The 15,452-nt window shown below is 41.5% G+C and overlaps 2 protein-coding genes across 5 annotated transcripts; one reads left to right on the top strand and one right to left on the bottom strand.

Moving 5' to 3' along the window:
- Positions 1-360: 360 nt before the first annotated feature.
- Positions 361-11,318, top strand: LOC143877412 (uncharacterized). Of its 4 annotated transcripts, none has more exons than XM_077379451.1 (4): positions 361-2,610; positions 2,835-2,976; positions 10,420-10,552; positions 10,699-11,318. In XM_077379451.1, exon 1 carries the CDS (start codon positions 507-509, stop codon positions 2,355-2,357), a length of 1,851 nt encoding a protein of 616 aa, XP_077235566.1. In that variant the 5' UTR covers positions 361-506; the 3' UTR covers positions 2,358-2,610; positions 2,835-2,976; positions 10,420-10,552; positions 10,699-11,318. The 4 variants fall into 4 exon arrangements, with proteins under 4 accessions (XP_077235566.1, XP_077235565.1, XP_077235567.1 ...); XM_077379450.1 differs by having other exon boundaries at positions 361-2,616; XM_077379452.1 differs by lacking the exon at positions 2,835-2,976 and having other exon boundaries at positions 361-2,616.
- Positions 7,749-8,498, bottom strand: LOC143876342 (uncharacterized). Its single transcript, XM_077378060.1, has one exon. The coding sequence runs from the start codon at positions 8,496-8,498 to the stop codon at positions 7,749-7,751; it is 750 nt and encodes a 249-aa protein (XP_077234175.1).
- Positions 11,319-15,452: the final 4,134 nt, after the last annotated feature.

The raw sequence follows: 15,452 nt of genomic DNA, 5'->3' as shown, positions 1-15,452 counted from the left end.
AAAATGGGTGATTTGGAAACAACAATGTTAGACGTATCATATCCATCAAGCCTCGATAATGTTCAGCAAATCTCCGGTAGAAATGTGAATACCACAAAGTGACCTAATGATACTCTGCAAGATCAACGGTCTCGATTTCCCACACGTGCCCTCGACCCAAAAGTTACTCGTTCTCACGAGTCAATGATTCAATATAAAAGGAAAGTCATAAATTGTGCTCCTTGTCTTCCCTGGGCCAGCCCCCTATCTCAATCTATGACTATCAGTACCTTGCACACCACAAGGGAGTGTCCAAGAAAGAAAGAGGGTACAAACATCACTTTCCTAATATAAAATGCTTATCTAGTATCTATGGATGAGTCATACACAGATGGACTCCCCATCCCAAATCCAAAACCCTAGCCAGTGACAGAGAAAAAACAGCCTTCGTGTTGGTAACTATTTCTGAAATCAAATCCTCTCTCTCTCTCTCTCTCTCTCTCTCTCTCTCTTAAGTCTTAAGTTTTATGATCGCCAACAAAACCCTAACCCAAATGGAAGAACAAATACCCCCCTCCTCTCCACCCGCACCCTCCTTTTCATTCCTCCCTCCCATGCCAGAAATCGTCGTATTCCGCTCCTCCTCATCCTCTTCCTCCGACCCAAAACCCTCCTCCTCCGATCACTCCACCTCCTCCTCCCCTAGGCTCCACCCCTCCACTAACCTCCACCCCCAGGCGCACATTAGCCCCGACCCCTACATATCCTCCCAATTCTACACTTTCAACCCTGATTCTCACTCTCTCATGGTCCGATGCATCCTCGAACGCCGCCTCGCCACTCCCGACGAGATCCGCCTCGCCACCCCTCGCCCCGTCCTTAAATCCTGGCGGTCCGTTTGGAAAGATCGCAACGAAGACACCGCGTATCTCACCGCCTGGAAGAGAATCCAAGACAAATTAAATGCTCACATAGATGAATCAGGTAATCAGATCTTATTCTTCAAGAACAACCCTAATCAATATGTTTCCCACATCAATCAGTGGCAGGACATTGTGATGGCATTCCATGGAGACGCTGATTTAAAACATTTAGGGCTTAAAGAGACTGTAGATCGGATCAAACAGGTTTGGACTGTGGGGGCTAAATTTTATGGAATTCCTGAATCTTTTATTAGGGTTTGTGTTGCATCTTGTCCTGTTTGTTCCGATGCGTCGGGGTCTGGTGTTCAGAGGTCTAAACGGAGGCGGTTCGAGTATACGGAGTCTTTTGAGGTTCCGGCGAAGGAGGTTCCGGATCGGTTACAGCACCTCGCGGCGAAGCATAAGGTTGTGCTTTGTATTAGGCAGAAGTATATTAGGTATAAGCCTTTTATGGCGGAGGTGAAGGATTATGCTTGTCATAGGGCTGGGGAGCCTGCGGCGAAGAAATCGAAGATTTTGAAGAGGGAGCCGTATGCGTCGAAGAGGTGTGGGTGTGGGTTTCGGATTAGGGCGATTGTGCCAATTGCGAATTATAATGAGAAGGATAAGACGTTTGTTTATCAAGATGAAGGGATGGCGGTTTTTAAGCTTTATGCTGTGCATTCTGGGCATGAGCCTGGGCCGCTTGATGGGAATGCGAGGATAATTCATAGGGTTGTTGGGCATAAAGGGGGGATTGGGATGGATCAGGATATGGTTTATGGGATTAATGAGGATTTGGAGACGGATGGGTTTGGTTTGTTGGGGAAGGATGAGGGTATTTCGCAGGGTACTGTTTCGCATCAGATACAAGAGATTAGGGTTGAATTAGCGGTGATCGAAGGGAGAATTATGAAGATGCCACAAGGGGTTTTGAGTTCATTGTCGAGAGAATTGTCGGACATCGTGAATAGGATTAGGAATGTTGGGGAAGATGCGTCTAGGCCAGTTGAAATGTTGCTCGATAATCAGCATTCGGATGAGGTATTAGTGGACACTGAGCTTGGGCATTGGGGTAACCCCCACCATGATCGATTGTATGGTGATGGTAAGGACGCTGAGTTGATTGAGGAAGTGGACACTTTTGAACATTCACTTGGTGGTGTTGTTCCATGGGGCACGATGAGAGCGGAATGTGGCGATAGAAAGGCTCTCATGAGCAGTAACTGTAAGTCTGATAAGTGGTTGAAAGATGCATGTGGTGATTTTGATGAGAAAAGCATTCTTGAATGTGAGGATGAAAAGCTAATCAAGCCGATTAGGCATGACGAATCCATAGTGTCGGATGGGAACCTTGTTGGGTTGCATGTAGACAGTTTCTATCCGGAGAATCCCAAGTGGTATGATCCGCCTTGCAGTTTAGATCCCAGCCCTGATTGTGGAGATGGTGGTTTCAGTCATGGGGGGATTGTGTAAATTATTCAACCTATCTTAATCTTATCCATTCCAACGTAATTATATGATGCCATTGTCCCTTTCCCAAAGGTGGAAGTGGGGTTGTAAATTGAGTACACATAAAGGTCTGGATCCACAACACATGCTTAGGGTATCTCTACTGTGCGGTGGTTCCTTGAAGAATATCCCTGTCGGGTTTTTCTTCACGGGATATGTTCTGACAACTTTATTTAACCATGGTTTTTGGTCTTGTCAAGCATGACTCTTCTTACATGTAAATGTGATACTCTTTAACATTTATCCTCTTTTGATAAGTTTTTTTATTTCTTATTTATTTTTTGATACTGGATTTTCTACTTCTCTTTGATTACATTTTCAACTTTGAGATGTTTCAATTATCGATAGCTTACAATGCAATAGTTATGAACATCCACCCTGCTATACTTCTGTATTTTGTATAGTACGGACCACTAATTGTGCTTGATGTTCTTATGCTAGTCCTCACGGAGACAATGTTGCTGCTGTAGTTTTTTTTATGCAAGATGAACAGCATCTTATTGTTACATATGGCCTTCATTGCACATGACATGGACTTGCAACATGAAAGCACTTCGTGTGGTGGGATTATTAATGACCATATGTAAATTCTTGCTCCCTTTGTTATTACTATTTATTTTTTCCTGTTTTGTTCTCCGTTCATTTGTCAAATGCTACTGATTTATCATGCAACTGTATCACCTATGCTATATGTATTTCTCAACACCATCTCCACCGTTCATTTAATGCAACTGATCACCTATTCTATATGTACTTCTCAACACCGTTTTATTTTTCTATTATTCCCAAATCTAGTAATAACATATTCCTTCATTTTCTTCAATTACTAGATGTTGAGTTCTACTACTAAAATTTATTATTATATTTTTTGTAAAAGACTAATTGAACTTATTATTATTTTATTTTCTATATATTTCACATTCTTTATTTAATTTGTTTGTGCATACCTTATAACATCTTTCTCAAGTAATCGTATCACATTTAAATCAGCCACTAAATGTAGGAGCACATAACACTTCCATAGTGGAAGATCGCCTTGGCATCCCAAAACGTTATAGTTTAGTCAACTTGGAATGGGGGTAGTATGAAATTGTCATTTGATTTCCGATGTCTGTTTTAGTTACTTTGCCCTCCAATTGTTTCTTCCGTCATGGTTAGAGGATTCACCGTGGTTTTTTTGGAAGTAATCGATCTATAATCTCATAAGTACTCTTGGGCTTCTCTGGTTTTAATCTCATTCTCTCCATCCAATTTAACTACATTTAGGGAGTTTTCTCCAGAAGAGGCAACTCGTGCCAAATTGGTGGAGTAAAAAGAGGTAGGGGCAAACCGAAAACAACTTGGGTAGAAACAGTGAGAAAAGACTTGATAGCTAGGAACATAACAGAGAACATGACCTTAGATATGATAGAATGGAAGAAAATGATCCGTGTAGAAGAACCCAACTAGTTTGGGATAAAGGCCTTGTTGAGTTGAGTTGAGTTAGGGAGTTTTCTCCAATATAATAGATGGGGAAAGCAAGGCAATCATTAGGCAGTGCTTAACACCTCAATCTTGACGCTGTGGAGTTAATAAACTACCTTACTTGTATGATCACATATCATTAAATCTCCCTCATTTGTGAAGTCCCTATGTTGTGACTGTGCGAGGCTATGCCACTTATTGGGTTTGTCTTCTCGCTAGGGTTCCTTCCCAAAGTTACCGGGATCGCCCTCCCACCCTACGACCCACGATCCGGAGTCGCCGACCCGAAATGTGGGTCATTTGCGACCCGAATCACAAAAAATGGCGACCCAGACGACCCGCGTGAAAGGGAGAGATGCATAGATAGAGGGAACACTTCAAATTTTATATATTATGGATTAGATAGGAACTTGAATTTTCATTTTGAATATATATGAATGGCATACACGAGGTTTTTGGTTTTGTTCATTAAATGTATGTAGTATGGACTATAGAATGATATTCTTGTAAAAATATATGAAATTATGTATATAGAGTACCAGAGCAACCTAGATTTGCACTCCAAATCGACCCGCGAGCTAAAATAGCCAACTGACTTAACCTACCCTCATCGTACCACGTACCGGGCTTCCTTCGTATCCCGTACTCGTTCCCGTACCGCGTACCAGAACGAGCCGCGTTCCAGGTAACCTTGTTCCTTCCTGAGCCCATATACTCCATCGATGAAACCAGCCGTGCCTTTCTCGCTCACCGAGAAGAGGGGAATCAAAGCCCGCCAACCTACTACTCAAACGCACTTTACGCCTAGGCTCTAGTAGAATATCCATACCACTTTGTTGTTCATCGTGGGCTAGCATAGCCGACTATTGCACGAATTCTGGAAGGTCTAACCACCTTTAGGGAGTTTTCTCCATTATAATAGATGGGGAAAGCAAGGCAATCCTTAGGTTGTGCTTAACACCTCAATCGCTGTGGAGTTAATAGACTACCTTCATGTATGATCACATATCATTAAATCTCCCTCATTTGTGAAGTCCTTATGTTGTTCAAGACCCTACGGGGCTATGGCCTTATTGGGTTTGTCTTCCTCAATCATGATCTTTACTATTTATCTAAGCTTTTGATGTTGTGGTAATCTTCGTCCTTCCCTCTCCCTTATTTCCTTTTTGATTTAGGCTCGTGAGGCAGGACGGGTACAGAAATATCATTTTTCATGTAGCATTGATACCAAGTTGATGAAGGATGACTACAGTGTATGCGATAAGGCGATTGATGGTGGGAAGGTGAGGGATAATGGAAGGGTTGTGCGGCTGAAGGTTCAAGGGGAAAAAAGTGGAGAGATGGGATTCTGGTGAGGGCTAGGGTTATGAAGCTGTGAGAAGAAAGAAATGTGTTAGTGGAGAGAAGGGTATGGTGGTTAGGGGTTGAAGGAGAAGGGCTGGGGTATACGATGTGGTGATTGGTGGTAGTACGTTGAGGGTGATGGCATGATTGTTCACTTGAAGATTTGATGGAGAAAAGGTGTTGGTGGAGTGATGGAAGGAGTTTTGGTGAGGGAAGGATACGGAGAGGGTGGGGTTTATGCGGCTAGGAGAGGAAAGAAAGGTGTTGGTGGAGATAAGGGTGTGGTGGTCATGAGTTGAAGGAAAACGGTTTGAGGTGGTATAAAGGGTGGAAGGGAAGATGGAGAGAAGTTGCAGTGGAGAGGTTAGTGAGATTGGGTTTGCAGGAAAGAAGGGGTAGGAGAGTGGTTTTTTTTGTGGCAAAAGGGTTGGGTAAGGGGGTTTTCGTCAATGGGGGGGGGGGGGGGGATTGGAGGGCTAGGGTTTATGTGGAGGTTAGGGTTTTGGTTAGGAAAGGGTAACGGACTGATGTTTGAGGGAGAAGAGGGTTTGGTCGAGAGGTGGGGGGTGTGGTTAGGTTGGCTAAGAGGTGGGTTGTGGTCAAGACCGAAATCCGAAATTTCGGACCTCAGGTTTCGGTCTCGACCGAAACCGGACCGGAATTGAGTTAAGTCGAAATGTTACAAAATTTCGACCGAAAATTCGTTTTCCTTGAAATTCCGGTCGAAATTTAAGGAATATAATGAAAAAAATCTGGATTTTAGTTATTAGTTAACATTATCCTGAAATTTCAGCCGAAATTTTGGGGATTTCTTCGAAATTTCAGGACAGGATAAAATATTACTTTATTTAATCTCGGTAGATTTCGTCCGAAATTTCGGTTTCGGTGAGGGACCGAAACGCATTCCGAAATCGAAATTTAAAACCTTGGTTAGCGATGGAAGGGTTAGCAGCCACTGTGGCTTTGAGTTGTTCTTGCGACAAGAAGCAGCTGCAAATCCACACAGAGAGATTACATTTTACATTTATAAATAAAAATAAACCTCCTAATTTGAATAAAACTTGAACACATATTCTTACTTGAACTTGAATTTTATTGTTAAAAAAAAAAAACTTGAATGTGAACTTCTAATCAAACCGCTCGGCATGATAAGGCCATTAGTCGCTAAGGCAACGCCGTCTAATCCAACTCAAATTATAACTCCTAACACAACTTAATTAAAAATTCTCTACAAACTAGAACTCCTAATCAAATTGAAATAAATAGTGGGCTCATGGACCCACATTGGCTGATTTTGATAAGGAGTTATTATATTTAGTAGGTGTGAACTTACTTGGTTCAATCATACATAAGAAATGAGAGATTGAAGAGGATGTTAACCACAGAATAAGAGCAAGTTGGTTGAAGTGGAATCATGCTTCCGGAGTTCTGTGCGACCGTAAAATACCTACCAAGTTGAAGGGAAAGTTTTATAAGACAGCTGAGGCCAGCCATGCTATATGGCTCAGAATGTTGCGCCAGCATGTGCATAAGATGAGTGTAGTAGAGATGCAAATGCTTAGATGGATGTGCGGCCACACAAGGCTAGATAGAAACAGTGAGAGAGCACCGCTTAAGATGGTGGGGGTGGCACCAATTGAGGAGAAGATGAGAGAGCACCGCTTAAGATGGTTTGGGCATATCCAACGTAGGCCTTTGGATGCTCCAGTGAGAAGAAGTAGCTCGTGCCAAGTTGATGGAGTAAAAAGAGGTAGGGGCAGACCGAAAACAACTTGGGTAGAAACAGTGAGGAAAGACTCGATGGCTAGAAACATAACATAGAACATGACCTTGGATAGGAGAGAATGGAAGAAAATGATCCATGTAGACGAACCCAACTAGTGTCAGAATTAGTCTTAGTCAATTTGAGCCGGATAGTTTCTTTCACCTTCTTCATGAAAATTTTCTAAAGGATTCATTATTGACCCCAACTAGTTTTGGGACAAAAGGCTTTGTTAAGTTGAGTTGAGTTGAGGTGAGGTGTAAACTTACTATTCTTAAGTAAATTTTTTTTTTGAAAAGTATTTTTTAGTAAACTCAAAGTATATTTCTAGTAAATACAAATTTACTATATTTAGCAAATATGAATTTGCTATATTTAATAATTTTGACAAAGATACCCCAAAAGCACTTTAATTCTCCCCCTCCTTAATTAATATGGGCACGTATTCTATAACTTTTATTACTCTTAAAATTAAAATATGGGCCTAAGATGGTTCCCATTATTCCCCCCGTTTGAAAAGATTTGACACCGTCAAATTTGATGATTTGTATTACAGAAGAGTGATTGTCGGCTTTGATCCTCGTACAATCTGCAAATGGTTGGATCTTTTAACAAACTAAATATTTATAATGCATAAGTAAAATCTGACACCCGTGTCGTCGATTAGAGGTGATGTTAGAATGTGTGATCTCCGAGGTAATCCTTATACCACGTCAGTTAGGCAGAAAGAAATTTGGTCCATCTGCTTATGTATCATCTAACGCTCACTCACCGAAATCCAGATTTCACCAAAATTTCGGATTTCGATGAGGTCCGAAATCAGTACCGAAACCGAAATTTAAAACCTTGGCCGTGACGCCAAGACACTGTTGTGCACGTGAGTAGGCCTCTCTAAGCAACGGAATGTTGCCTGAACCAAGAATCCGATGATGCAAATGAGTAAACTCAGGGCCCAGGCTCTCAAGATAGTGCACCACTTGAATATGTTCCCGCTGCCAGCGGAGAACGGTAACATCAGAGGTAAGAGGCATGAATGTGTCAAGCTGCTGACACAAAGACACAAACTGGCCATAGTGAGCCTCAAGAGACATGTCACCATCGCGCAGACGCATCCACTCGGAATACGTAGCACAAATACTCGTGAGGTTCTCAACGCCAGAATACGTCAAGGCAGTGTGATCCCAGATCTCCTTCGCAGTCGGGAGGAGAATCATAGTAGAGGAAATGGCAGGGGTCATGCTCTGCCAAAGGAGAGTCTGAATCAATGCGTCCTTCTGTTCCCAGCGAGTATATGTAGGATCATTGGGCGGGAGGGAGGGGGGATCCTGACGAAGGAAATTGACTCTGCCCCGTCCAAGAAGATATGTCCCAACCGCAACTTTCCATGAGAGGTAGTTGGTTCCATCAAGCTTGGCCATGTAAGAACCCTCCACAGGTGCCAAGTTAGGAGAAGGAGAGCTAGCCGAAGTGGTGGGCTGGGTGCAGACTTCAGTGGTCATGCCTAGAGAGGGATCCACAATGACAGGTGGTTCCATAACAACAACAAATAACTAGAAAATGCCGCAACAATCGCCTTCAGAGAATGAACTACAAGATGGAGAAACCAACTAAATGAAACAATCAGTCATATCGCGGCTTCGCAGACGAAGAACATGAGAGATACTGAAGCCATGAAGAAGATGAGGCGAAGCTGCGAAGGAAGAATCAAATAACAACGGAAATAGCTCAGTACATTGGAAAGACTAGGGTTAAGGTTCAAGAAGATAAAAGATTTTTGGAACAGAAGAGGAGCGTGGAAGGTGGAGGGGGTGGAGGGAAGCCTTCTGTGGCAGTGAAGGGAGTGGGGATAGGTTAAGGTTGCAGAGAATAAAAGATTCTTAGAACAAAAGAGGGCGGGGGAAGGTGGAGGGCGTAGTTACGTGCAGAGGGAGGATGGTTTCAGAAGTGGGGTTACGGAAGGAAGAGGAGAGCTGGGGTATTACGGAAGTGGGGTGGGGTGTCGTGGGGTATTACGGAAGGTTGGGGGTGGGTAGTTACGTACAGGAGGGGAGGGCGTAGTTACGTACCGCGGGGGGGAATGGTTACGGGAAAAAAAGTGGGGATGGGTTTCCGTAGGTTGGTACGGGAGGGGAGGGGGTAAGGGGATGGTGCCGTAAGCGGTTAGTGATGGGTTTGGGGTTACGGGTTGGGCGTAGGAGGGGAGGGGGTAAGGGGATGGTGATGGGTTTGGGGTTACGGGTTGGGGATGGGTTTCTGTAGATGGGGAGAAGATGGGTTGGGGCGGTAGATGGATTTGGCTTTGGGTGGAGAATGGTGAGGAGGGCGACGATGGTGTCCAGGGATCTAATACCATGTTGGAGAGGAGATGAATTGGAGAAAAGTGAGTTAGGGCATGGCTCCCCCTCACTGATGTATTTATATAATAAGAGAAGTACAATGACAATAATGGCCCTACTAGACATATTCTAACACAATTCTAATTAGGTATTTTCTTTTCACTGGTTTTTAGGGTTTTTTTATGCTATTGCTACTCTAACCCACTCAATTCTCTCCCTCTCTGCCCTTCTCATCCCGTCTGCCACAATTAGGCCCACAAATATTCCATGGAATAATTTTCATGGTTGCCAAACGTGGCCAAAATGTATATATTTATTTAAGAAACTGTCTACAATTTATGTTTGTAGTTGTTTCTAGCTTGTGTACTTGTTCATTGTTGTTTCTAGCTTTTGTCTACTCTTGGATCAGAAACTTGTGAAACTCCACGAGAAAGTTGTTCTCCCAGGAAGAAAATCAGATGACATGAGAATCTGATTAACAAAGTCCTAAGTAGAACATCAGTTTGAAACTTGAACTAAAGAAAATCAAAGAGGCACAAAAATATCATCAACTCAATATATCCTTGCTTTTTTCAATTCTCATGTATCAGATTGAGGGAAACAATTTGTAGAGAGCTTGTGGAGTTAGAAGTCAGGGGGGACCCACTAAGTTCTCAATTTAGTTTCTAGTATATACAGTAGAACACATGCAGGTGAAGTGCATTGTGGATCTGAAAGATAACAGAATTCTATTATTACCAAAACTGACTTTGGATTTACAGATGCTTGGAAGTAACTTCTCTTGTGGCAGATCTAAATGTTCTTAACAGTAAGCTCAAGGGCTACTTTTATCATTGTTTTTAAACCAGCTGCTCAGTAAGCTGTTCTGTAAAACTTTTGTAGTTTTCAAATCTTAACTCCATTTATTTGTTGCCAGTAAGGTAAGCAGGCTAGATTTCTTTATTGAATTTTGTGATCAGTTCAACAGAGTCTAAAATTTATTTATCTGCTTTATTTTATTATAAGTAGTAAACAAATTAGCCAGCTCCGATGTTGCCGTAAGGTAAGCAGGCTAGATTTCTCTTTTTTTCTCAAAAAATTTCTATTTCCTTCATGCTGAATTTGAATTCTTGTTTTTCAGTGCAAATTGACTTAGTCGGTCAGGGTGTGATGGCAATGGCTGGTTTCCAGAAGGGCTCATGCTATGATGGACGGACACATGGATAAGGGCATGACTGCAGCTATTACCGTTGACAATTAAATATCAGATGAAGGTATGGTATGCATCTTTCTTATATCTTGAACTAGTTGTGCCTTATAAGATTGAACAGGAGAGTACCCTGTTGGTAGATGCCTAAAATTTTTCTATTGTCTCAAACTCTAATCCATTTTTCCTCATTGATTACATGCTGCTGACCAGGATGGCTTCATATCAAATGGGGCAGATTTTTGTTTCTTCTTGGTCTTGTACTTGCCCCTGTTGGGGAATGGTCATGTTCTCTAGTTCGTTAGTTCACTTGGTCAGATCCTTGGTTTGTCGCCGTACACCACTTGGCACGTAGTCCAATAGAGTAGGCTTTGTTGGCCTTTTTTCGTATCGTTCTGTTTACTTGGTGTTTTGGGTTAGAAATGCCAGGAAGCACATAGCTTTGGAGAGGATTAACACTTTTGGTTATTTGAAGAAATACCGATTGGGGCACCATAATATCTTTATCCACTGTACCATTCAAAAAAAATTCTTTATCCATTGTGAGTTTATGAGAGAGATTTGGGACTCTGTTCTAATGTGACATGAGGTGCCTTGGATTTTTCTAGAATCAGTTCTTGATCTTGTGGAAGGATGGAATTGCTGCCATGTAAGTGTGAGTGCCAACTTCTATATAAGACACTGCTTTTGAGAGGATTAACACTTTTGATTCTTTAAAGAAATTCTGATTAGCAAGTCGATACGAGTTGTGTAAAGAGGTCAATGAATTGGGGAACCATATTTTTATCCATTGTGAGTTTATGAGAGAGATTTGGGACTCCGTTCTAATGTGACATGAGGTGCCTTGGGTTTTTTTTAGTATCATTTCTTGATCTTGTGGAAGGGGATGGCATTGCTGTCTTTGCCCCTGTCTTTTGTTGTGGCATGGACTGTTCGAAAAGAGGAACCTAAGACCCAAAGACTTCTCTAGAAACGGAGCTTTTCAACTGGTAGGTTTATTCTTGATGTCAATAGCTCAATCATTAGTTACTATAGTAAAGGGCGAAATGTCCATAAAACGATCTGCTCTATAATCTTGTCTTAATCTCATCTCTCATGGTTGTTTAGTGGGAAATCTGGATCTAGTTTGTCTAGATGGTGTTTCTTGAAATATCAAGGTTGGCTTGTATTAGTGTACCTGTGTCCAATAGCTGTAGAAGATTGAAACTGTTGCTCAAATGCTTCTTACGGGGATACATTCTATGGTCGTCGTCCCTATTACCTCATGTTAGACTTATCGCTGATGGTTGCTCAATAGGAAATCTGGGTCCAGTGGGGCTAGGTGGTGCCTTTTGAATTATTAATGTGAGCTTGTTTTAGGCCATGTTCATTTAGTATTATGGCCATCAATTATGAGTCCAAAACCAATTATTGGACTCAAAATTAGGTTTAAATTTGAGTCTAATAACCGGTTTTGAACTCACAATCGGTGGTCCTAATCTTAATCTTAACAGAGCAGACTGTACTTGGGACCAATAGCCATAGAAGATTAAAACTGACTCAAGCACTGCTTCTTTTGGGGGCTTCCTATTCATCATTGAGTCAAATGGGGAGTTAAGAGGGTTGAAGCCTTGAAGGGGACTTGTGAAATGTGTTGGAAGGGAGTTTCAAGGTGAAGTGGACTCTTTTGATTCAAATCACTGATTTTTCATTTTATCTGAAATGGTGTGACTAGTTGGAGCTTCTTTTGATACCAAGGAATTTTTATTTTATTTTTCATTTCCTCTCAAGTGAGGAACCCTTTTCTCTTCCATCTACCACTTCCCCCTTTCTCTCCGTTTAGTTGCACCAGAAATATGGAAAATAGGACATTTTCCTTTTCCTAGTATTGTTTGGTAGCCATTTTGCTATTCACACAAACAGTCTTCCTCGGTTGTAAATTTTCCAAACCAAGAGGAAATGAATAGTAAAGAGATAGGAATCTGTTTTCCTTCTACAATATTAGCGTACATCCAAACAACCCTAGATATACAGTGAGGGTGGGAGTACCAAAAACAATAGAGTGGTGGTTCCGCCCCAACCCTGTAGTGGGGAGAGGTCATGTAAAAAGTAGTGCATATATCAGTCACCCTTTCCTCTGTTACTTCATTTTCCGCGCAAGAGTTTTGGTGTTATGATATTTATTTTCGATTGAGACGCATCCATTTAGAGTGATTGAGACCGTCCATTTAGATGTGGGCCACAGATTGATTGATGCGAGCCGCCCATTTGGCACAGCCTCTTGTCGACCATTGTGAATTTCCCTTGAGATATTAAAGAAGAGAAGAGAAGAGAAGAGAATCTCCCTCGCATATATCCGTAATAATAAGTAATAAAATGAATGATTAACACTGGATTTCTTTCACGTCTCAACATGTTTATTATAGCTTTGAGGTGAAGTCTTTTACCCTTTAAATGGTAGCTTTGCTATGAAGCAACTGGTCTCAATCTCATCAAATGACAAAATAACAGATACTGTGTTATCTAAGGTGGATGGATTCGTTGCCTCCTTTGACGTCTGGCTCAAGGATCAATATTGGCCACAATCGCCCAGACTTTAGAGAGTTAGTTTGATTGCTTGAGTCTCAAACTATATGATTGAACTTGATTTGTACTATGGTAAAGGCCTCACTGTTTTCTTTCAAAGAAAGTTATGGGCAAAAATAGGTGCCCATCAATCACACATTCACACCCAACCATCGTGTTCTAGAAAAAGAAACTTGAAATAAGCAGAGAAATATTTGAAAATTGCACCGTTGATTGAAACCTAGGTGGGTGAGTAACATGGACGTTGTGATTGGGACCGTTGATCTGATAGGACCCAGATTTGGATCAGATCTAGGCGTGTCAATTGGTGGGTTTGCCAAAAAAAAATAAAAATAAATTAGAGTAGCCCAAATCTAGACCCAATTCAATTTGGGCCCTAACTAGCCTGTAGATTTGGCCCCTTAATAGTGGCCGGCCATGGCCTGTAGATTGGGCAAATCGTAGATCATTGGAGGCCAAAATTCGTAAGGCATCTTGGGCTATGGAAGTCCGTAGATTATATCAAGAATTGGGGAAGGTTTAATAATCATATTTGTTCCGTTATGGCCCACCAATAAAGTAGAACCTTTATTTTCAACGGCGTGGATCACACATACATGTGCCGTCGATGACCTTAGTACCAAGTTCCTTGAGCCACAGGACTATTCTCGTTTGTTCAGAGATTTATTTAAGACTTTAAGATATGATCATACATAGAGTGACTGTTCAAACCTTCCTACGACCCTTTTTCTCCAATAAAGTAGTGTGTGTACATGAGAAAAGAAAATAAATAGGCGTAGAAGTTGGGTGGTGGTGTCGTCCGAAACATGGGAAAAGTAAAATAGGGAATGCGTGGAGGGACCTTCTTCTTTCTACATCTAGAAGGGACGACACTCGGTAGGCGATGAAATTCCTTAACTGCCCTGCACTATCTAAGATCTTCATATCTTTTACTGCTGAACGGAAGAAAGAAGAGCATTGAATTTCCACACCTGTTCAACCACTGCTTTTTCCCATTCTCTGACTAAACTACTTTTGTCGGATTTCGATATGAATTTGGTTATTTACGCAATTTAGGGGGACGGAATGGTCAGAGAGGAGGAGGGTGTTTTCAAGTCTTGGGAAAATGGCATGACTTGCACCCTCCCTCAAGCTTTTCTACAATTTGCAACCTTTGAATGTTTCCTCACCCCCCCAAATAAGTTGAAACTAGAATTGCCATAAATTCAAATATCATTTTCACTTGACAAGGTTTGGGTGGGGTCCACTGAAGAGACGGAGAAAACTACAGTTATCCTCCAAGACTTATGTGCAACTGGGACCCACCAAAGAAATTTTTGTAATCATGTGGGACCGGCTTCCATGGTCTTGCGGTTGCGAACAGGTCGCTTGTTAGGGAGCGTTGATGACACTATTTACCTAAAAACCCAAATACGATTGGACCTAACAAAATTCCTTTTGCTTCTTTTTTTTTAGATTCAATGAAGTTTTTCCAATAGGCTCTGTTCACTTGCCTTCTTTAGAAGAAAGTAAGTCAAATTTTTCCGTGATTGGACATGATTTGACATTTTCCGCTGTTCACTTGTTTTTTCGGGAAAGCGGAATTACACAGGTGGCTAACCAACTTTCTTGCACTTTTCCTCTAAATTTTCTCACCAAAATGATGGGAAAATTACTGTCCTGAGAAAACGACTTTGCCTGCGTACTTTCTTTTCCTTTATTGGACAAGTGAACAACGGAATTTTCTCACAGTTTCTTTTCCTTTTTTTTTCTAGTTTTCCACGTCAGATTCCTTTCTTTTTTGTTCTTTTCCTGCAGCTAGAAAACAAGTGAACAGAGCCATAGAGACCCAATCTCCCCAACTATTCCATTTAATTTTGCTTTTTGGAGGCTTTATATTTATGCTTTATTGCCGAATTATTGAGCAAATATTTTCTGATCTAGCGAAAAATTGAATTTGAATAGCATTGTAGTGTTCATAGGATTGGAAAAATCATTTTCCCTTGACAAGGTTTTGGGTTGATGATGGTTGTGCCTCTGACTCTCTGAGCCAATTACTGGGCAGGGTCCACTTAGATGAGTGAAGAAGAAACGGTGAAAACAACAGTTATCGGCGAAAACTTATGTGTAACTGGGACCCACCAAAGAAATTTACGTGAATGGAAGTCCATGTGGATCGACTTCCATGGTCTTGCGGTTGCGGATCACTGAACCGGTCGCTTGTTAGGGAGCGTTGATGACGCTATTTAGCTAAAAAGCCCAATAATGTGTTTCTTCTTCAAAAATACAAAAGAAGGTTTACAACCCAATCTCCCCAACTATTCCATTTAACTTTGCTTTTTGGAAGATTTATATTTATGCTTTATTGCCGAATTATTGAGCAAATATTTTCCAATCGAGCTAAAAATTTGAATTTGATTAGC

The sequence above is a fragment of the Tasmannia lanceolata genome, unplaced genomic scaffold (assembly GCF_043159265.1).
Source record: "Tasmannia lanceolata isolate RefF3 unplaced genomic scaffold, GAP_Taslan_0.1 ptg000005l, whole genome shotgun sequence".
NCBI lineage: Eukaryota > Viridiplantae > Streptophyta > Magnoliopsida > Canellales > Winteraceae > Tasmannia > Tasmannia lanceolata.
This window is presented reverse-complemented; position numbering and strand designations above follow the sequence as displayed.